Source organism: Felis catus, chromosome F1 (genome assembly GCF_018350175.1).
Source record: "Felis catus isolate Fca126 chromosome F1, F.catus_Fca126_mat1.0, whole genome shotgun sequence".
NCBI classification, from domain to species: domain Eukaryota; kingdom Metazoa; phylum Chordata; class Mammalia; order Carnivora; family Felidae; genus Felis; species Felis catus.
This window is the reverse complement of record NC_058384.1, coordinates 40,189,436-40,212,285: the sequence shown is the minus strand read 5'-3', so window position 1 is coordinate 40,212,285 and position 22,850 is coordinate 40,189,436. Positions and strand designations below refer to the sequence as shown.

At 50.3% G+C, this 22,850-nt stretch overlaps 1 protein-coding gene across 11 annotated transcripts in view; it reads right to left on the bottom strand.

The window, feature by feature from the left end:
* NAV1 (neuron navigator 1) overlaps positions 1 to 22,850 on the bottom strand; it is a 246,071-nt gene that overhangs the window by 166,942 nt on the left and 56,279 nt on the right. For 5 of the 11 annotated variants that reach the window (XM_045049025.1, XM_045049026.1, XM_045049027.1 and 2 more), the window contains exons 1-3: positions 11,701 to 11,842; positions 7,962 to 8,696; positions 1,016 to 1,119 (exon numbers count right to left, since the gene is read on the bottom strand). In XM_045049025.1, the coding sequence (XP_044904960.1) occupies positions 1,016 to 1,119; positions 7,962 to 8,696; positions 11,701 to 11,720 (859 nt within the window). In that variant the 5' untranslated portion in view covers positions 11,721 to 11,842. Of the gene's footprint in view, positions 1 to 1,015; positions 1,120 to 7,961; positions 8,697 to 11,700; positions 11,851 to 22,850 lie in introns of those variants that run through there. The other 6 variants (XM_045049029.1, XM_045049030.1, XM_023247662.2 and 3 more) reach the window with 4 other exon arrangements.

Sequence of the window (22,850 nt, the reverse complement as noted above, 5' to 3'; positions counted from 1 at the left end):
AATGGCATGTCCAATGACAAGGGTCAGGCTGTGTTCTATGCCCCAGCTTTGCCCACCAGAGCAAAACACCGAGACGAAGCTAAGACAAACTCTCTGGACAATCCCAGGTTTGCCAAAAGCAAGCTCATTCTCTTCCTGGGGCAACCAAAGGATAGGTAGAGCCGGTGCCCGCCAGGATGGAGTCTCCTGCATCTCTCGTGTGCACCACAGTCACCCTCTGGGTATTTCTTAAATGTTGCAAGAAAATCAGCACACACACCCAAACGCTGCGGAGAGTTTAGATCCTGACCAATGTAGTGCCTGACAGGCATTCACCCATCCATTCATTCACCAGTCACTCATTCAGAGACACCTGCTGAGCACCTGCCGTGGGCCAGAGGCCAGACTGGGGATGCATCTGGGAACAAGCAGTGTCTCTGCTCTTACAGAATATCACTGTATCCGACTTTCAGGGGTCTTCTTGGTGAGTCTCACATTCTGGCTCCTGAGGCTCAGTCACCAGGACTACAAAGCATCAGGTGACTATAGGTCACTATGTTGTGACTATAGGGTGCCACAGGAAAGATGATATGTGTGAGAGCGGCCTGTGAAAAGTGGTCCCGGGAAACAGTCATCAGGCAGTTAGCCAAACGGCTCTGGACACCATCGCTGGTTCCCAGTACACCTTCACTGTTCATCTGGGCTTTGCTTGGAACCTGGCTCTTGCGTCTCAATCTCCCAGCTTGTTACTTTTTTGTCAGGCCCTCGGTGGCTCCCGAAACCGACCCCTGGATACACAGGGCACCCACTGGCCGCTTTCCTAGCCTGACTCTGAAGTGCTGCTTGATTTGATGGACCAACCCTGGGTTGAGTCAAGCATGGCAGAAACTCAAAGTGCAATTCACAGGTTGACGTCTCATTGTTAAGAGAGGGACCTGTATTAGCAAAGTCACTTCTTCCACATGGGCAGTGGGGAGACATCTAGTCCAGTGGCCTCCCCACCCCCAAGAGGAAGTCTTTCCCCCAGAACACTTACCTGTGTAGGAGAAGCTCTCCTCAGTCCCACCAGGGGGGCCAGAATAGCCATCGAGGGCCCAGCTAGCCTGGGGGACGGGACCAGGTTCCTGGTCTGTCTGAAGCCTGTGGGACAGAGAACGGGTGGTCACTCAGAGCAGGGGTTCTCCTGGCCTCAAAGCTTCTCCAAGGAGCTAAGGAAATCCCCTTGGAGCTCGGATCTTCTCCTCTGCTGTGCCCTGCACCCCTCTGGGCTGGACCCTCCCTGGCAGGCACGCACACGTATGCACTCCAGCACGCAGCACGCCTTGGGCAAACTTTGGCCAGTGGTAGGGGCTCTGGGGGGGGAACTCCAGAGGGCACGGGGATGCTCGATGCCAGTCACCCTTTGGTATTCCACCCATTCCCAGGAACACAAATCACCCACAGGACAGAGGAAACCCACAGCAACTCCAGGCCTCGGGTCCTTCCTCCTGCTGCGATCCCTGCCTTCGGGCCATGCCTGCATTATAGCCATGCACACCCAGAGGGAAGAGCTCCCTCTGAAGCTGAGGTCACTGACTCCTTATGACAGCTCAGGGGGCACACAGGCCTCCTTGGGCTTGCTCACAGCCCCGGGAAAGATGGAGGGGTAGGCTTAGTTGAGGTCACAATGACTCCAGGAGGATAAGTTCATGCTGGGCCAGTGTGGCAGCAGGAAGGAAGGGTGAGGTCTCCGGGCACCAGCTCCCAAGTGCATGCAGACTTCTGAGCACAACCCTAACCGTACAATCGCTCCCAGGAACAAAGGCTGTGGGAGCTTTTATTATAGGCAATTACCCTGGGCTCTCAGAGCTGGCCCGCCCACCCGTCCGCCCGCTGTCTCCAGCTAAATGGACCCTTTGGCAGCTTGGTAGGAGGGGGAGGAGTGAGCTGTACACGCAGGAGGGGAAGTTGACGGCTGGTCCTGGGGACGGGGGCTGGGTCAGGGGACCCCGTGAGTCTCCAGTGCGACTGAAATTTCGTCTTCCTCTCTCCAGTTTTTCCTTTTTTCAACCTAGATGGCTGGGCCTCTGGGCTCAGCTCTGTTGTTAACTTGCTGTGCAATGCAGAGCAAATCTTTTCTCTCTCTGGGTCCCGCTTCCATCATGGGACAGAAGAGATGACCTCCAAGGCCCAGATCAGTCTGAGAGTCCAGGGTTGTGTGAGGTGTTTGCTGCCCCTGGATGGCTCTTTCTAAGCCATGCAGGTAGTATTGAGCTCTTGTGTGTGTGCAGGCCCCTAAGGTGGGTGCTTGCAATAGAGCTGGGTGGGGGTACTCCGAGAAAGCAGGAGACCTCATCTTGCCCTGGGGACTGCTCAGTATGATGGGGTCATTCACCATGTACTACTATCAATTCAATGTCAGCCTGATGTTTGAGTATTATGGGGATAAAGAAAAGCTGAAGTCGCTTGGTTTCCTGGAAGAAATGAGTATAGATCTGGGGTTTTGAAGGAATGCAACACACTGCTGAGAAAGTAATAGGACATTCAACTGGGGAGAGGGAATTCTATACAATGTATACATGTTTCACTGAATAGCATTGTATATGTAGAGCTAGGCACCGCCTGACCCAGAGCAGGTAGGCAGTAACTAGCGTTAGAAATACAAATAGTTTGGGGTGCCTGGGTGGCTCAGTCGGTTAAGCGTCCCTGGCTCAGTCGGTTAAGCATCCAACTTCAGCTCAGGTCATGATCTCGTGCTCCGTGAGTTCGAGCCCCGCGTCAGGCTCTGTGCTGACAGCCTGGAGCCTGCTTCGGGTTCTGTGTCTCCCTCTCTCTCTGGCCCTCCCCCTGGTCATGCTCTGTCTTTCTCTGTCTCAAAAATAAATAAACCTTAAGGAAATACAAATAGTTTGAGGCACCTGCGTGGCTCAGTTGGATGAGCGTCCGACCGAGGTCATGATCTCACAGTTCATGAGTTCGAGTTCTGCGTCTGTGCTGACAGCTCAGAGCCTGGATCCTGCTTCGGATTCTGTGTCTCCCTCTCTTCTCTGGCCCTCCCCCCCACCCCGGTCATGCTCTGTCTCTCTCTGTCTCAAAAATATACAAATAGTTTGGGGTGCCTGCATGGCTCAGTTGGATGAGCCTCCAACCGAGGTCATGATCTCACCGTTCACGAGTTCGAGTTCTGCATCTGTGCTGACAGCTCAGAGCCTGGAGCCTGCTTCAAATTCTGTGTCTCCTCCTCTCTCTCTCTGCCCTCCCCCTCTCTGCCCTCCCCCACTCACACTCTGTCCACTCTCTCTCAAGTAAACATTTAAAAAAAAATACAAATAGTTTGCTCTCATGTTTGTTAGAGCCTGCACCGGCCCAGGAACACTGAGGAAGGCAGCCTCTATCACTCTAACCTCAGTTGATTTCACACTTTCATCTCTGCCTGCCTCCACCCTCCCCCCCAAACTCAGCCAGGAACCCCAGTGTCTCTCCTCTGTCTCTCCTCACTTTCACTTTCCAGCCCAAATGGACAGTTTCATCTATGTTAGAAATTGGCCAGAGGTTGAACCTGAGAGAAGAAAACCAGTAGCCCTATCCTGACACCATTGCCTGTACCCTCCTAACTGAAGTCTGATCAGAGGAGGGAAGGAGAGAACTGTGAGAAAAGGAAAACACTTGGCAGTTGGAAAAAGGCAGCAACAGGGTGGTGATCCTTTAGGCGGCCTTTTTCCAGGAGAGCAGAGGAGAAGGAGGTTGAAGACCCGAGGAAACCTGAGGGAACCTGAGAGAACCACAAGTATGAGACCAGAGGATCTGGAGAGCAGACTGAGAGGCATTTATGCCTTTTCTGGGTCCAGCGAGCTGGGGCAACCAGAGGGAGGCAGCGGCAGGTCAGAGAAGAGGCAGGAGATGAACTTCATTGGGAAGGGCCACACTCAGATCCTAGGAAAGAGATGGTTATGGGCAAGGAAAAAGATGGCTGATGGATTTGTTCCCTGGAGAAGCAGGTCAGGCAGGACAGGCTGGAGACGGGGAGAGGAGCATGATAACCTCTCTTCTGTGATCAGCTGGAGCTTTGCAGAAGGCCAAAGTAAAGGCTAAGGTGCTGGGGGGTGGGGGCAGGAAATTTCCATGAAGACAGGAGATCTGTGACTTCTAGGGAGCAAATGGCACCTCCTTGGCTATGAAACTTGCAAAGGTAGCCCAGCCTGGCCCTGGGCAGCAGCTCCAGGTCCCAAGGGGCGTACCGGGCTCCCACCAGCCTGCTTGGGGCACATAGGGGTGCCTTCGTCCTAATCTTTCCTTGCCCAAACCACGACCCTCCCTACCACCCTAATCCAGGGCCAGGATTAGAGCAGGGTGTAGGAGGGAGCGTGGTAAAGGACCGCCTCCTCTCCGGGGTTGGTACAACACATTTCCACTTCTGTTTCAAATGCAAACATGCAATAAATGTGTGTACATGTGCTGCCAAAGCGAGCATAACATGCAGTAAAGTGTTGCACTGGAATGTTCCGAGGAAGGAGTTCTGACCTCTTTGAAAAATGTCAGAGTCTAAATCTGCCAAGGGACTTGTAGGGTAGGTAATGTAAAATCTTAAACAATTTAATGCCTAGACACTTTTCCCAAAGATTGAATTCAAAATGAAGGAGATCAGGTAGGAGAAGAGAGTCAAAGAGTCACCAGGGAAACACCGTACTAATTGGGAAAAGGCCACGCGAAGGAAGGTCTGCCCTGCATTTTTGCTTCCTTGCGTTCTCTCATCAGCGGGAGAATCTACGCAGAGGGCACGAGGGACAGAAGTGAGGAGCTCCTTAGGAAAAGCCACACGGAGTGCTGTGTGGGCAGTCCTTCAGGCAGAAGGGATGCTCCGAGAGGCAGGGATCGCCCAGGTAAGAATGTCCTTTGATCGTGGAGTCAGCTAGAATGCCTGCCATGACAGGAAGCTCACCGCCTTATCGGTAAATTTGTAAACCTCTCCAGTTGCTGGAAAGTTTTTCCCACTCACCTTCCAGTCTGTCTCAAACTGACTTCCAACCACCACGATGCTTAGTGCTCTGGAGCTGCACCGGGTAAACCTAAGTTATCTTACAACATGACAGCTCTTCAAATATTTGAGAACAGCTCTCAGAGCCTCTCGCGAAGCCTTCCTTTTCCAAAGTAAACTGCCTCGGTTCCTTTCACCATTCTTCTCACACCTTTTTTTGGATCCCGCAGCAACCTGTCCGTCTTTCTCGAAATGTGTTTTTGTGCATCAGTGTCCTTTTAAAATGTGATGTCCCGAAGTGATACTCTAAAAGAGGCCTGACCACATGGGGAACAGAGTGGGAATATTGGCTTCCTTGTCCTGAACACCGGACATCTACTGCTGAGGTGTAAGAGTGCCCGGAACTTTTCAGAGCCTGAGTCACACTGTTGGCTCCTAATAAAAGTCAAAGCTCCTCACGGTTTCCACTGCCCCCCTCTAGACGCTCTGTCACCACAGAGATTCCCTGTGTCCCAGGAACGGTGTACCAACTTTTTTTTTTAACTTTTTTTAACGTTTATTTATTTTTGAGACAGAGAGAGACAGAGCATGAACGGGGGAGGGTCAGAGAGAGGGAGACACAGAATCCGAAACAGGCTCCAGGCTCTGAGCTGTCAGCACAGAGCCCGACGCGGGGCTCGAACTCACGGACCGCGAGATCGTGACCTGAGCCAAAGTCGGCCGCTTAACCGACCGAGCCACCCAGGCGCCCCTATACCAACTTTTTAAACCCCAAACGGAAGTGGGTTTCTCCTCACACTAGCACAGAGAGAAAACCCAGAAAGTCAGGTTAGTCAGGGAGGTACTTAATTTGCATTTGAGCCTCTCTAAACCATGTGACGCTCAGTAATTAAAACTTGGTTTCCTTACAAATAACCCAGTGAAGAGATGGGCAGAAAACATGAATAGACACTTCTCTCAAGAAGACATCCGGATGGCCAACAGGCACATGAAAAGATGCTCAACGTTGCTCCTCATCAGGGAAATACAAATCAAAACCACACTCAGATATCACCTCACGCCAGTCAGAGTGGCCAAAATGAACAAATCAGGAGACTATAGATGCTGGCGAGGATGTGGAGAAACGGGAACCCTCTTGCACTGTTGGTGGGAATGCAAATTGGTGCAGCCGCTCTGGAAAGCAGTGTGGAGGTTCCTCAGAAAATTAAAAATAGACCTACCCTATGACCCGGCAATAGCACTGCTAGGAATTTACCCAAGGGATACAGGAGTACTGATGCATAGGGGCACTTGTACCCCAATGTTCATAGCAGCACTCTCAACAATAGCCAAATTATGGAAAGAGCCTAAATGTCCATCAACTGATGAATGGATAAAGAAATTGTGGTTTATATACACAATGGAGTACTACGTGGCAATGAGAAAGAATGAAATATGGCCCTTTGTAGCAACGTGGATGGAACTGGAGAGTGTGATGCTAAGTGAAATAAGCCATGCAGAAAAAGACAGATACCATATGGTTTCACTCTTATGCGGATCCTGAGAAACCCATGGGGGAGGGGAAGAAAAAAAAACTTAACAGAAACCCATGGGGGAGTGGAAGAGAGCCAAAGCATAAGAGACTCTTAAAAACTGAGAAAAACTGAGGGTTGATGGGGGTGGGAGGGTGGGGAGGGTGGGTGATGGGTATTGAGGAGGGCACCTTTTGGGATGAGCACTGGGTGTTGTATGAAAACCAATTTGACAATAAACTTCATATATTGAAAAAAAAAACCTTGGTTTCCTTAATGTGGCCATTTTAGTAAAGTTACATATATATATTTTTCAATTATTATTATTATTTTTAATGTTTATTTATTTTTGAGAGATAGAGCATGAGCGGGGGAGGGGCAGAGAGGGAGGCAGACACAGAATCTGAAGCAGGCTCCCGGCTCCGAGCTGTCAGCACAGAGCCCGACGCGGGGCATGAACCCACAAGGCATGAGATCATGACCTGAGCTGAAGTCAGACACTTAACCGACTGAGCCACCCAGGCGCCCCAGTAAAGTTATATTTTTATTTAAAAAGCGTATGTACTAAGGGCACCTGGGTGGCTCAGTCAGTTAAGCCATCGACTCTTGGTTTCAACTCAAGTCATGATCTCACGATTTGTGGGTTTGAGCCCTACGTCAGGCTCTGTGCTGACAGTGTGGAGCCTGCTTGGGATTCTCTCTCGGCCCATCCCCTGCTCTCTCTCTCTCTCTCACTCAAAACAAATAAACATTTAAAAAAAAAAAAGGAAAAAAGAAAAAGAAGCATACGTACTTGATGGACATGTTTTCCTATGCACTCAAGTCGCATGTCTGAAGAAAACTAGAGACTAATTTGTTGACCATGTTGTTATGAATGGTGGCTGGGCCACTGCCAAAGGTGGCGACCCCTGTCTAACCATTTAGAAAGCAATACTGACTGTCCTTGGTAGGCCAGGCACGAGGTAAACAGTTATGTATAAAGAAATATGGTAAGTGGACAGAAAGAGACTGAGTGACAGACAGACAGATACAGAGTATTATGGGAGGGCCAAGAGGAACAGTTAAGACTTCACTCACTATGAACTGAAGGCACCATGCCCATGACAATGCAGTTAGTCTAACTCACAGTGGTGGCAAATATCCCAGATGAGCTGGGTGAGACTGACCTACCTACCTGCACCTCTAGCTGCTTAAGCATCCACAACACCCTAATCTACTGTCTCAGAGCCCAGGGAGATGGACATTTTGGGATGGTACTCTCCTTATGATCCTGTTTGTTACAGAGTCCCCAGAGTTGAGGCCTCTAACAAAAACCTTGCTTAGATCCTGGTCCACCTTTTATGTCTCCAATCCTATCTCCGCTCTCCCAACTCTTTGCCTCACTTCCTCTATACTCTGGGCCCCCTGGTCTCCACCAGCTACTCATCACCTAGGCTCCCTCCTCTTTGGACTTGCCACTGAATCCCAGCTCCATGCTTCCCTCCCTTCCTCCCCATCTGCCCCCCACCCCAGCTCACCTGTACTGGAAGGGGGCTACCGTGGCTGTGACTGGCTGACTCTGCTGATGGACCGAGGCGAAGCTGATGGCCCCTGGGGTGGGGGAGGGGCGCTTGCTCTGCACAGGGCTGCACACTGGGGAAGAAGCCCCTGATGCTGCCCCGGCATCAGGCTCCAAAGACTTCGAGACCCCTGGACTTTTGTAGTTTCCCGGGTGGTTAGGAGGTTTTCGACCTTCAGGAGCCCCTGGTATTTGAGTTTCTCCATGAGAGCTCATTCGGGATGGGCTCCTGCCCCGGGTCTGGCGGACTGGAATCCCTTCCTGAGCCACCTTCTTCTTTCCCTGGGTGCCTTGTGTCTCCCCAGTTCTTCTGGACCCAGCCCGGCTGGAGAGGGCAGCTTTTGGGCTTGCCCTGGGACTGCTCCATGGGGAGCTGGAGAGGCCTTCACCACCCTCAGCTGACTCTCTCCCTGCCCCAGAAGTCTTGGGGGAGCCTCTCCCCCGAGAGGCCTTAGGAGAGGAGTTTCTGGAAGGGCCTCCTGCTTTGCCCAGTCTCGGGGAGGCCGAACGCTGGGGGCTCAGGGCCAGGCCAGCCTGGCGTGGCCGCAGCTGGGGAGAGGCGCCCGGTGTATGAATCCTGGTCTGGGAAGCAGCTCGAGGCACAGGTATGGAGGAGGCATAGTGGGGCCGGCTGGCCGAGTTCACATTGGCCATCCCATTCATGGTGAGCAAGGTGGCAATGAGGACTACTGTCCTGCAGAGAGAGGAGAGAAAAGAAGATCGTTAGGCACCATCCTGAGTTTCCGTCCCTGAGGGTATAAAGATGATGATGAGGTCAGGGGAGGAGGCATCAGCATCCAGGCTGGACACTGGGACTCCTGGCTTCACATCCTGATTCAGTCAGTGCCTCCCTGCCTGACTCTGGACAAAAACCCCTTTACCTCCCCTCTCTCAAATGCTGCTGTGAGTCTCCTATGCAGACACATACGTGAAAGTGTTTTGGGAACTATGGTGCTCTCTACAAACGGAGTTAAAATTTGACTTCCCTTGCCTCTGTTGCCCTCCACTGATAGGGGATAGACCCTTCCTCGTAGCCTGAGTCTACAAGGCACTGACCACGGTAAACCAACTTCCTTGTGCCGTCCGCCTTTGCTCTGCGTGTTCCTTCCACTTGCCACTTTATCCGACAAAAGTGCCCAGGATACCTCTCCAGCGGAGTGTAATCCTCCGGATCCCACTGGGCCCAAAGGCGGAGCAGCCGATCCCAATCCCCACCAATCATAAACTTGAGAACCTTCTCTGACCTTGGGCTCCTGCCACCTAGCTCATACTATTCACTGGTCCTCGTTGATGCCCATCTCTCCTGGTCCCTATCCACTGTCCCCACCCCTTCAGTCACTGGAGATTTGGGCACTGGACTCACAGTCTTCCTTTCTAGCCCATTCCCCATCCACCTCCCAACCTAGCAAAAGTGCCCTCTGCCACCCTGGGCCTCTGGTCTCACAGATTAAGTGTCCCGTGTTTAGATACAGGCAGAACCCTCTAGGTACCCCCCCCCCAGCACTCAATCCCTTCCCTCCCAGACCCTGATCCATTAATTATCGCATCTCTCTCCCATACCCTCAACCTCTCCTCCTCTACCAGCTTCTCTTCCCTGCCATGTTAATTAATGAATTAATTGCTCTATTAATCACTTTCATTCCCAAGGGAATTTGAAGCCATTTACAAAGACACAATCAATCAATTTCAGATAGGTGAAAGAGTGAAGTGTAGGAAATGTAGAAAATGAAACCATAAAAGAATTTTCAGAGCATACACATAAATGTTTCCATAATTTTGTTGTGGGAAAGGCCTTTAGATGCCCCACGTCAGAGGCAGAAATTACAAAAGAAAGCACTGATAGACTTGAGTGCATAAGAATGAAAATCTCTGTATGAACACAAGAGCCCTTTCAAAAGGTTCAAGCCACCAAGAAACTATAAAGATACTCGCAACATATATGGGGGACAAGGAGTTAATACCTTTAAGCACAGGGAATTCTACCAAATCAATAAGAGAAAGCAAATGCCCCACAGAATAAAAAGCAAAAGACTTGAACCAGGAATTCACAAAATAATACATACAATTGGCCAAAACCCAACAAAAAGAAAAGGCCTCCTTAAAATCGAAGAGATGCCCGTTAAATGTTATCATTTCTGCTATCAAATTTACTACCTTTTAGAAAATGCATATTATCCACCATTGGTACAGGGCCACAGGGCTCTCATACACTGCTGTGGGAACAATGCCAGATCTAGAAATGTGTCCTAGGGAAAGGATTGAAAACGTAGGCAAATGTTTATGTACGAGGAGGCAAATGCTCAAGTTGACTCTCCAGGGGTAAACGGGCTCTGGGTGAAGACGGAGACAGAGGACATGTGGACAGAGAAAAGACCACCACGGTACGGCTGGTCCACCCGAGACCACTGGGGTGGCCCCTTTCACACTGTGGAAAAACCTGTCGGCAACTGCAAGGGATTGTTTCTGGCTGTTGTTGGCCTTGCTCTGACCTTTGACTCTGTGGCCCGGGACCAGTTACAGGCTAAACTGTGAGAAGTCAACGTAGACCCCTAAACATTGATGGATTTATAGAACTACAGCGCGAAATGACCGAGAGTCAGGGCTTCAGGACTGCCCTACTCACGGATGAAATAATTTCCACTAGGAAGAGAAATACAATGACCTCCTCCTCCTTTCCTTTAATTTGTACCTGAATGACTTGATGCCACTATTGCATGAGCTGAATGTCCTCCAGCAGACAGGGCAAAGCCGTGTGTGTTCAGAGGCGCACAACCAGCTTGCCTCCACTCCTCCAGTGGCTGCCCCCTCACCTAGGCCCGTAGGACCCCGTCCAAGGCTTCCCTGACTCCTACTTCCTTCCCACCCACCAGGCCACAGTCTGAAAGGACGCTCTTAAGTCACCCTTTGCCTGCCCACCGTCTCCCATACAGGGCGTGCTGCCCTGTCCCCAGCCCCCAGCATGCCAAAGACAGTCCCATTGGAGGGCCTGAGAAGTACTTTCACAAAGAGATCTCAGAATGTGTCAAGTAGGTACTAACAGCAGCTGTGAGAATCTCCATGCTCAGTCTGCAAAATAAGAATAGGATAAAATCTAGCAACTGCTGCCAGGTGGAGAAATAGAGGGTCTTTAAGATAAGAAGGAGCACTATGCTTTAGCCTGGCCTCGGAGACCGTAGTGAGAATTCCTCCCCAGTAGCGGTGAGAGCAGATTTACTCTGTCATCCTTCTCCTATCCCGCCATTCCACTAACGATCAGCTACGTGCCTCACTGACAATGCCAAGCAGGACCAAAGGGACAAGGATGGACCCGATGAAAGGTGTGTGTGGTCCCTGAGCTGCTGACCTTGGCGTCCAGCACAGAGCTGAGCCATGCACTGGCCGACTGAGCTAATCAGCTGACCACCCACGACAAGCACCCAAGACCACTGACCCATGACAGCCATACCCCCGAGATTTCAGCGTTCCCATGGTTAATCCCTGCACTGGCACGGTGCCACACAGGCCACTTCTGCCTCTCCCCTTGGGCTGAGTCCCCATCAGGGGACCATGGCTACATGAGCACACCAGACCACCCCCTTTGGGAGCTACCTCTGTGATGAAACCTAGAGCTGTATCTAGGCTCCACCTGCACCTCTCCTGGGAACCGCTCCCCTAACCACGTTGTAATGCCCAGGGACCCCCCCAAGAGCCCAACTCACCTACGTTGTCCCTGAAGCATCCCCAGACTCCTCCAAGCCCTACATCAAGGACTGACCAGAGTTCCAGCCAAGAGAGCCCTAAGGCGGAGAAAGCTGATTCTACTTCACTTGCTAATGGAGCAGATGCAGTTGCTGCTTTCACTGGATCATCATTTTTTCAAAGGCTGATGGAAGAAGATTTAAAAACATTCCTGTGGTAGGTCACAGGAGCCACACCCCTCCCTCTTCACTGCAGTTGGGGCCCTGCTCTCTCCCACACCCCGCCCATGCCCATGACAGTCCTCACCTAGACCAGGAACAGCACCACACAGGATGTAACAACCACTCTCCCAGGTGGGAGCCTAGGAGAATCAGACCACCCTTAGGTCTACAATCAGGTGGTGGAGGAGGGATCCCCAAATACATTGAGCTCTTTTGGCCTGGCAGGAAAGGGGGCACAAAGGAGCCTTCCTGGTTTGCCTTTAGAGTGGGAACTCCCAGGTGCTTCAGTATCCTTACAGAGATCTCAAGGGGACACCCAGCAAATCCCTCTTCCCTAGACAGTATCAGTATCTCTCTTGCATTGAGACATGGTTTCTAACCCTCACAACAACCTTCTAAAGTAGCTTTTATTATCCCCATTTGGAATTACAAGACTACAGTAGATGGGAGACCTGGGGAAAAGGGGGGAGAGAGTGCTCATGGGAGGCAGGGTCTTAACTGAGACACATGGACAATAGTATCTCCAATAGTATCTCAAGGGTGAGGCCTCTGTGCAGATGATCTCTGGTGCGGTCCCAAAAGTTATCTACTGGCCATGGCACCCAAGCTGCATTGTTAATGGACCGAGTGATTTGGAAGCTCCCATACTTGTTCTGGGGCTCAGTTTCTCCTTCTGTCAAATGAGAGGGAAATTCTGCCTCCTTGCTCTCCATAGCTTCATGTCCTAAGGAGGCTGAACGAGGTAGTATCTAGAAAATGTTCAGCCTCCTGGGGAGAACAGGGTTAGCTGTAATGGCTTCCATTTCCTGGTGCTCACTGTCAGACAAAAATGTCCTAATGAAGCAGGACAATCTATATCTCTTTTGGACAGGCCCTGTTCAAGTACTGGCTGTCAGTACTAATCATCTTTTGTGATACCTTCACAATATATCTGGGGAGGCTCAAGGGCAGAAGGCGAGGAGCTAGGAGTGGAAACAAGGAGACCATTTCTTTCTTATGTGAATGTGTGTGTGCATGCACATGTGGTGCTGGGGAATCCTACCAGATCCCCTACTCCTCAACATGCTCTCTCTTCTTCCTTCCCCTTCTTCCTTCCGCCCTGATCTGCAATTTCATTTAACCTCAGTGAATAGATTCAAGAAGAGGGTCTCACTTGAGACCTTGTTTCTTAGCTCACTCATTCCAGGGATCTCTGTCCTCAATAAATTACATTAGGGAGTTAGTACTCCCCATTACAAAAGCTCGTAGCACTTTCGAATGGATTCACAGCAAGATCCCTTTGTTCAACAACACACACCTTGGTTGAATACCTTCCACATGCCAGGTGCATTGCCAGGTGCTGTGGCAATCACCATGGCTGAGACCTAGGTTCTGCTCTCAGGGAGCCAACAATCTGGTATGGGGAAGCAGGAAACATGCGCAGTCATCACAAGCACACATGCGGTGTGTCAAAAGAGGCAAAACAAAGTGCTATGGGGCTGTGTGTGTATCAGTCTGACAATAAGGTAGAATCAGAGAAGGCTACAAGGAAGAGGCAGCAGCAGGGTTGGGGGTTGGTCTGAGATCTGGCAAACAGCAGATTTGACGACTGAACCTCCCATGCCCAGGGGTCTATCCATCAGTGCTCCAACACATACTCTGCTCTTCAGTGTAGTGGTGACAGAATAAACTCTGGAGTCACAGTGTCTAGGTCCAAAGCTTGGCTCTGCCATTTGCTGATGGTGTAGCCTTGGGCAAATTCCATAAACTCTGAGTTTCCTCATTGGTAAAATGAGGCTGAGACTAGGATCTCCTCTTCACTGCTTTGAAGAGTGAATTAGTTAATACATGCAGTGCTTAGAACGGAACCTGGCACATAATAAGGACTCAACAAGTATTGTTATTATGATCATAGGGACAAAGGACTTTTTTCCAAGTGTCCTTCCATCCTAGATGCCCAGGGATGGAGGCTGAGCTGCCTGGTTCTTCTGGAGCCTCCAGCAGAGCAAAGGAGATCAGAGACCCTGCCAGGCTTGGATCAAAAACCTGTAGCATTAACAGGAAAAACACTGCCCATGATGGATGCAGTAACACCCACCAGTGGATGGGGTAGGAAACTAGATAGTTTGGAAATTGTGTAATGGAAAGAGTAAAGGCTTCTGAGTCAGGAAGACCCGGGTTCAAATCCCAGATTTGCTACTTCTTGCTATGTGGCTTTAGATAAATTATTCAACTTTTTTGAGCCCAAAGTCCTCATCTGAAATAAGCAGTCATAGAGTTTTGTAAAGATTAAATGAGAGAATAAAGATAAGGTACTTAGCACGGTGCCTGGCGCATAGTAGGTACCCAAGAAATGGCAAAAATTATGTTAAGGAGAACAGCTGCCCTTCTTCCCAAAAGGGAAGGAGACAAATTCAGGCACAGACTGGGACAATCTGATGGATGGCAGGTGAGTCGAGAGGCTGGTGGCATGCCAGGGAGAAGTGGCACAGTCCCAGCCATTGAACACAGTGTGTAGCCCTACCCAACATGCACTTCCATTTTGTCCCCCTCTACCTTTTTCAGTCCACACCCCAACTGTCTGTTCTCTCATCCTCACCCTGGGGTCTTGCTTTATTTTTAAATCCAACACTTTTTAATTGCATTTACCGACTGCATGCCAGGCACTGTTCTGTTTTTTAACCTACATTAACTTGCAATTGGCCTACGAGTTGGTGCTATTATATTATCATTCCCACTTCACAGGCAAGTGGCAGCAAAGCACAGAGAGGCTGAGGAATTTGCTCGTAATCACACAGCTGGTAGATGGGAGAGCCAAGATTAAGCACAGACAGTGGAACCAGCCAGTGTCTGTAACTACCCTGCTCTGTTGCTCATCCTACAGCCTCAATCCAGGCCTCACATCTGACTCCCTTGCACCCCCAACCTCCCAGCTTTTGTCAGCCTTGAATCATTCTGGCCTCAGGCCCCATCAGGACAAACAGAGGCCCCTGGCTCCGCAATGCTCTGTAAACCCCAGAGCCAGGAAGTAATTTTGGCCTATAAATATTTCACTCTAGCTCGGAATGTGGGGAGAGCTTAAGCGCCAGTTCCCTCAGATCTGCGGGGTCAGAGGCGGGATGAGGGGAGGGAAGGCGGGCACTGTATTCAGCGGTCCCTTCCAGGTCTGGAGGACTAGCCAGGCTGCAGATTCCCAGCCAAGACTCTCTGCCGCCCTTTCTGCCCTTGAGACTCCCGCAGAGGTGGCGGAGTGGGCGGGGCGCGCGCTGTGCGCGGGGCGGCGGCCGTGGTGCTGATAGGACAGCTCCTCCTGCAGTGGCCCCGTTAAAGGAGCCGCGTCTGCGCTTTGTGAATGTGGTTAGGATGCCCATTTCGAAAAGTCAGAACAGTTTAACCACAGCATCAAAAGGGTGAATATGGAAGACGAGAAGAGAAGAGAAGAGAAGAGAAGAGAAGAGAAGAGAAGAGAAGAGAAGAGAAGAGAAGAGAAGAGAAGAGAAAGAAGAGAAGAGAAAGAAGAGAAGAGAAGAGAAGAGAAGAGAAGAGAAGAGAAGAGAAGAGAAGAGAAAAAAGGGGGTGCTTGGGTGACTCAATCGGTCAAGTATCCCACTCTTGATTATAACTCAGGTCATGATCTCACGTTTGTGAGTTCGAGACCGGCGACCGGATCTGTGCTGACAGCCTGCTTGGAATTCTCTCTCCCTCTTTCTCTGCCCACTCCCTGTGCGCTCTCTCACAAAATAAACATTAAAAAAAATTTTAATAAAAAATAAAAGAGAAGAAAAATGAAAGAGAAGAAAAAGAAATGGAGGAAGGAAGGAAAGGAAGGAAGGGAGAGAGGGAGGGAGGGAGGAAGAAAGGGAGGAAGGAAAAGCAAAAAAAAAAAATGTCTGGGAAGTGGGACTCTGGGTGCTGGTCAGATGACTCCATCATGAGCTGAGTGAATTTGGGCAAATGATTTATCTTCCCTGGTTTGTTACTGAAAGGCTGAAACATAAGGAGGAAAAACTTGGCTTCTCAGGAAGAGGGAAAGATGGTTAAAGTTTGCAGTATCTCTAGACTCAAGCACTGAGGTACAGATGCTGCACAGTAGAGGGTAGTGGTTAAGAACATAGGACCTGGAGCATCTTCCCAACACCCCACCCCCATGCAAAGCTAGCTTCCACTGCAGCTTCCTAGCTTGTGGTCCTGAGCAAGCTATTTAGCCTCCCTGGTCTGCTTCCTCGTCTGTAAAATAGGAATGATAATAATAACAATATCTATATAACGTCGTTATAAAAATTCAGTGAGTTATTATAGGAAAATCATTAAGACAGTGCCTGGCTCATACAAACCCATACAAATCACTGAATAAATGTTAGTTATTAAGTCAACTAGAGCATCAGCACAGCATGTATCTCCCTTCTCTGTTCTACTCACATGTCCCAGTGGCATCTTTTGTCACAGACAGAACAACATAAATGTTATCACATATATTTCCCTCTAACCTAAATTTCTATTTCCTCATTTGAGCATGAGTAGGACAGTTTACATGGGATTGGGGTAGGGAGGATAAACAAAGTTGGAGAATTTTCCAAAATAAACTGTGGCAGGGACTAGTGAGAGACATGGGGAAACCTCTCTCGCGGGGCCCCTTCTGAAGTTGAGGCAGTCCTGACAGCAGGAGGGTGGCTTAGGGGCAACGTCTTCAGAGGCAGCAGGTGGACAGGATGACTCTCAGGGATCCACACACTACAGACAAAACTGGACTCACGCAGGCCTCTATGCAAGATTTCTTCCTCTACCTGCCACGTACTGTCTTCTGTCCTTGAAAGCCTGACTGGCTGCTCCCAGAGCCAAACCTCAGCTTGGAGGCCCAGCCTGGTCCACGGAGGCTGAACACTTCAGGGAACAGAGACCTGTGTCCTCTGATGCCCCAGCAAAGAGGTGACTTGTGTTGCCTCACCTCTCGGCCAAGTATCACATATATAGTGTCATGCTCACACACACATACACCCACTCACCCACACCTGCCCACATCCACATACTGATAGTCACCCACACCGACCCATATCCACACACTGATACACACACACACACACACACACACACACACACACGTATGTAGCTTCAGTCTGTCTTCCTCTCCCTGTCCCTTCCCTTTGGCCCATTTCCCATCCAGTCTAGAGATGAGGGGGTACTCTGTGTCCTCCTATCTTTGTCCATCTCAAGGGCTCTGGGCTCTCCAGCAGTGTGCTCGCAGGCTTTCCTTGGAAAAATAGGCCCCAACATCTTCACTATGTGTACACAATTTTGGAGCCACCTGGGCGCCCCTCCACAATTTTCACTTAACATTTGTGGATTATAGATTTTCTACAGCTCACACGGAGTTAGAGATGGGGGATAAAGGCAATTGATAACATCCCTATGCCTAGAGGAAGGAACTTGTCCCAAGCCACACCACCGAGTAATGGTGGTGCCTGGGGTGACTCCTGGTCCAGTGCTCTTCCCCACACCACACAGTCTCCCCTCCACATAAGACCCTAAGGTCTTATGGGCATCATGGGGGAGTCCCCTGGGCTAAGGACAGGACTGCAATGACTACTTACTAAATGTTTCTCCTTCTTTTCCAGCCTCTTATCTCTGCCAGTCTCTAAGGACAGAGATCAAGGAAGGTCTGAGATGTGGGTGCATGGTAGTGGGGCCATAGTAGAGGAGGTTTGAAGCCAGCCCCCTTCCCCAAGCTCTTAGCCTGTAGGTTTTAGGCTCCAGTAAACCAGCTAAGGACCATGTAGCTTGGCTTGCTCCTTGGCAGAGAAGGTGATCACCCCAGTCAGTACTGAGAAAGGGAAGGGATGGGCAGCCAGCAGCGTTGTCTCTTCAGGGCAAGCATGGACAGAGTGGGCAGAGCATTGGCAGGAGGCAAGGAAACGGGTCTGCTGGCTAGGACTTGGCAGGCAAAAGGTGGGGGCTCAGTACTCTCAGCGCCCGCCTGGCTGGCTCCTGGCTCAGAATGGGGATTAGGATTGTCCACAGTAGTGGAACTCATTATTCTCCTCCCCTCTCCACCCCTGGGGCCCAGGGCTCTGCCAACATCCACAGGAACTCCTTTAACTGTAAAACTGTAGAAAGGTCTTCCTTCTGGCCAGATGGTAACATGTTCTTACAGAGGAAGATGGGACTGGCCAAGTTAATCTCAGGTAATAACAAACAGTTTGGTTTCCTGGCATTTATAGTAAATGACCAAGCTGGTGCCAACAACCCACCTTTCAGGCCCAGTCCAGCTGAGCCCAACCCCCTTTCCCACGAGATGGCTTCCAAATACTGTACTGCCCAGACTTGGCATTCTCAGAGCAACTCCAGCACCCTCCCAAAGAGTGTTCCCTAGCCTCATGCCTATTCTGTGCTAAGCCCAGGCTGACAGACAGGACATATGTAAAATTCAAACAACCTATATAGAAGAAATGTTCACTGTTCCTCCAACACTACTCTCAGAACCTCCTGTCCCATCTCTCAATGCTGGAAGATCTTCCAAATGTCTAACCTCCATCCCTTCTGCTAAGAATCAGGTCCGTTTCCTGGTTTTCCAGTCTTGGGGTCAAGACGGGGCGCGGGGGAGGGAGTGGATAGGGCGTAGTTTCTCACAGCCTCTGGCCTTTGAGAGAAAAGTGAATTTTGAGCTCCAGGGAGGGGCCCCAGAGATGCCCAACTGAAGACTTGCACTGTATCAGCATATTGGCATTTTTCACTGATTTGATCCGTATAAACGGCTCCACTGTCAGTATCCTTGGTTCCTTTTCAATTAGCCAAGAGAAATGATTTAGTGCTAATGAAAATCAATGGTTTAAAGCTGTCCCACAAATCACAGGGGGCTGGAGGCTTGGGTTATAAATACCTCCCAGGAAGTTGAGCTGGCATGGGGAGTATATGCAGCCACACGCAGCTTCGCTCTGCTCCAGAACACCTCCTGCTCCACACCCCCAGCTCCAAAACCCCCTCTGGCTGTTTCTAGAATGTGGTATGCTCTCCTGTGAGGCAAATGAGAGCTTGGGAGCTCTGTATCACTAGAGTACAGTTGCCTAGGCCCCTGGGGAGCTGCTCCAAAGACAGCCCATGTCTCACCCACATCTGATTCTCTCTCTCTCTCTGGTGTGTGTGTGTGTGTGTGTGTGTGTGTGTGTGTGTGTGTGTGTCTGGTTACTTCCTCTAGGCCACTGTTACTAGAGCTCTGGCTTCCCGAGCAATAGCTTAGATTCCAGATGGACCCTAGAGCTAATGAATGGGGGAGGAGCAGGAGTAAATGGAGCCTTGGGGGTGGGGGAACTCATCTCAGACAGAGAAACTGGAACCTGCGTAGACCCCCAGGCAGCCAGCCAGATGACTGCCTCTCCCACCAGACCTGTCAGCTCCGACTTTCTCACACTCACTTTATTGTTATTTTTCTTCCTCAACTTAAAGCCTGCAGTGTGCTTCCATCGATGGTTTTTCCAGTCAGGCAGACGGAGGGCCTATCACTCAACATGCCCCACATACTCTCCAGGCCCCAAAGTCCAGGGCCACTGGGCTGGGGCAGGGGAGGGAAATTCTTTGGTGCTGGGGTAGGAGAGGTGTGGGGGATTCTGGACTGCTCTTAAAGCCTTCCTGTCCAGAGGCCCTGCCACTCTGTCATGTGTAGGCTAGTACCCTGGCTGGGGTGCCACATCCTGGCATTTGTAGAGGACTGGACTCTCAATCTGACTGCAAACCCATCAGTCAGACTGAGCTGTGAGCTGCAGACCAGACCTCCTGCCTAGTTAAGTCAGCTTTAGGCTGGCTACACTAGCAATAAGCCAGCTCTACTTTCCTCACAAACTTCAGAATATGCGAGGGGTGGGGGTGGGGCTAAGAGGCCCGAGTGCGGAGCTGGGGGCAGGCCCAACAGTCGAGAGCAGCCCAGGAATGTGACCGTTGGACTGGATTCCAGTGCTAAGTATCTCTCTGAATTACTCAGTCTCCAGGCCTTAACTTTTCCATCTGAGAAGTGGGGCAAGCAATTCCAGCAAAAAAGAGAATTTAACTTCCCTAATTCCTCTCATTCCTGAGCCGTGGAGAGATAAAAGTGTTGGTTGCCTACGTGTCTTGAGCAAAACGGAGTACCCCTGTCCTGCCGGCTCCACCAGCTACTACCCTCAGAGCCAAGCTAAAACCATGCTTGGGCCTCATTCCTGCCAGTACAATGCTGCCAAGCCAGGACACGTGTCCCTGCCCATCTCCCACCCGCCCCCCCCCCCCGCTTTCTTCAGCAGCACATTCGTGTAGGAGTCACGCACAGAGAGGCCAGGCCTCACTACAGCCCAAGGCAAGGGGCCAGGCTGCAGGAGAGAATCCTCCCCTCCCCCTGCTGACCTCAATCATGGGAAAGGGTCCGATGGGCTGTGAGGCTCCCAGGGTGTAGCCTCCTAAGGCCCAGAGTCCTGCCAGACACCAGGACGCTAACAGGGGAGCTGGGGGTCTCACACGAGCCGAAGATGGGGAAGCATCGCACCCCCCCCCACGCCCCGCCCTCTCCTATTATGCCGAACACATCTAGGAGTGCACTTGTCCCACCCTGTCTACACCCGGGGCCTCCCTCCGTTGTCCTATACATCCCGGTACAGGGTCTCTGAGGGGGGCCACCTTTGCCTGGAAAGGTTGGTCAGGTTTGACCAGAACTGCCCAGCAAACAGGGCTGAGGTAACAGGGCCCCCTGAGGTGGGACACATTAACATTTGCACATTTAGGCCAGAAACCCAAAAGCCAGGCAGATCAGCGCCACTTATCCACCCCACGCCCACCCTGAATGACTGCATTAACTTTCTGTAACTTTTTGGGGGGTGTTGTTCAGGATGTGGTTCTGCTATTTATAAACGGGGTGGTGTAGGGAAAGTTACTTACGCTCTGCAAGGTTTGGTTGTTTCATCTGAAAAATAAGGGTATCTATCTCACTGAGTTGCTATAAAAATAAAATGAGATAATGTGTGTCTTCGTTCATTTGGGTTGCTTTAACAGAATATCACAGACCGGGTGGCTTATAAGCAACAGAACTTATTCACAGTTCTGGAGGCTGTGATCATGGTCACGGTGTCGGCAGACTTGCCGTCTCGTGAGAACTTGCTTCTCGGATCACAGCCGGCTGCCTCTGGCTGTGTCCTCACATGGTGGAAAAGTGAGGGAGCTCTCTGGGGTCTCTTCTTTAAAGGGCACTGATTCCATTCATGAGGGGCTCTGCCCTCCTGACATAACCACTTACCAAAGACCCCACTTCCTAATACAATTACCTTGGAGATTAAGATTTCAACATAGGAATTTGGGGGGACACAAACACTCAATCTAAAGCAGTGTGAAAAATGCTTAGCACAGTAGCATGTGGAACGTGCTTAATCAAGGGTAGTTCTTATAAAAATAATAACACGCTTATTAGAAAAAACTTGGAAAATCTAGAACGACACAAAGAAGAAAAAAGCCTATCATCTACAAACCTACTAGTCTACACTTAGCATTGTTAGGTGTTTTGGTTTCTTCCAGGCTTTTTACTATTCATATTCGCACGCATAAAACTGTGATTACACTATACATACATGTCATGTCTCTTCATTTACTATGAATTAAGCATTTTTACTTTTCATTCAATTGTTTTCAAAACTGTACTTGTTAATAGATAATATGGGACGCCTGGGTGGCTCAGTCGATTAAGCGTCCAGCTTCAACTCAGGTCACGATCTTGTGGTTCATGGGTTCGAGCCCTACATGGGGCTCTGTGCTGACAGCTTGGAGCCTGGAGCCTGCTTCAGATTCTGTGTCTCCCTCTGTCTCTGCCCCTCCCCTGCTCATGCTCTCTCTCTGTCTCTCAAAGATAAAGAAACATTAAAAAAAATTTTAAAAGATAACAAACCATCACGCAAAAGCTTTATACAGAAATTACTTAACCATTCTGTCATTGCTAGCCACTCAGGTTGTTTCCAATTTTCCAGCAGTACGTAGAACACTGTGATAAACACGCAAACAAGCTTTGCTTGAGCCTTAGCTTATTTCCTCAGGCTTCTTTCTCAGAAGGGGAATTGTTGGATACAGGGGAGAATCTTATAAAGACTCTTGGTCATAAACTACAGACTGCTCTTCAGAAAGATTCAGGCAACGTGTTCTTCCTCCAGTGATGTCTGAGTGTCTGACTCACTGCACCCTTCTCAGCAATTAGGGGCGTACATCAGAACGGCCAAGTTCAGCAGTGGGGCTGCAGCCTCTGCTGGGGGCCTGGCCTTCCATGTGGCCACACATGCCAAGAGCTTTAGCAATGTTCCTGAACAGTCGGGCCAGGCAGGGGAGCAGAGCTGGAGGCAAAACCGCATGGGGTGGCCCCACCGCGAGCAGATCCTGCTCGCCTTGCCCTCCGAACAAAACGCAGAACAAAGGAACTGCTCTACTTTGGGGATTTCAGCTGGAAACGAGGAGGGACTTTCTGTCCATGAAGAGCACTAAATACAGGAACTGGGACCTTTCTGGTTCTTCTGCTTTGGAGGTTTGGAGGGGCAGAGAATGCTCAGGGCCAGATGCATGAACAGGAGGACAGGATGAGCCTTGGCCTTAGTATATATGCTTGAAGTACCCGGCAGTACCAGTGAGGAACATGCCAGCAAGACGAGGTGATTGGGTGGGATCACTGAGTCCCTACCAGTGCCAGCCACCGGGTTAGAGGGGTCTTCCATGCACTATCTACCCTGAACAATAAGTAAGTCCAAGAAGGCCCTGCTTTGGCTTCATGAAGGACCTTGGCTGGTCCCTGGCAACTTGTCCAGGTAGGTAGTTCCTAGATGTTCTGACCAGCTTAGGCTTCCTCCCCCTTTCTTTTCAGTCTTATTATTATTATTTAAGTTTTTTACTTATTTTTGAGAGAGAGAGAGAGAATGAGCACGAGTGGGAGAGGGGCAAAGAGAGAGGGAGAGAGAATCTCAAGCAGGCCCCACGCCATCAGCATG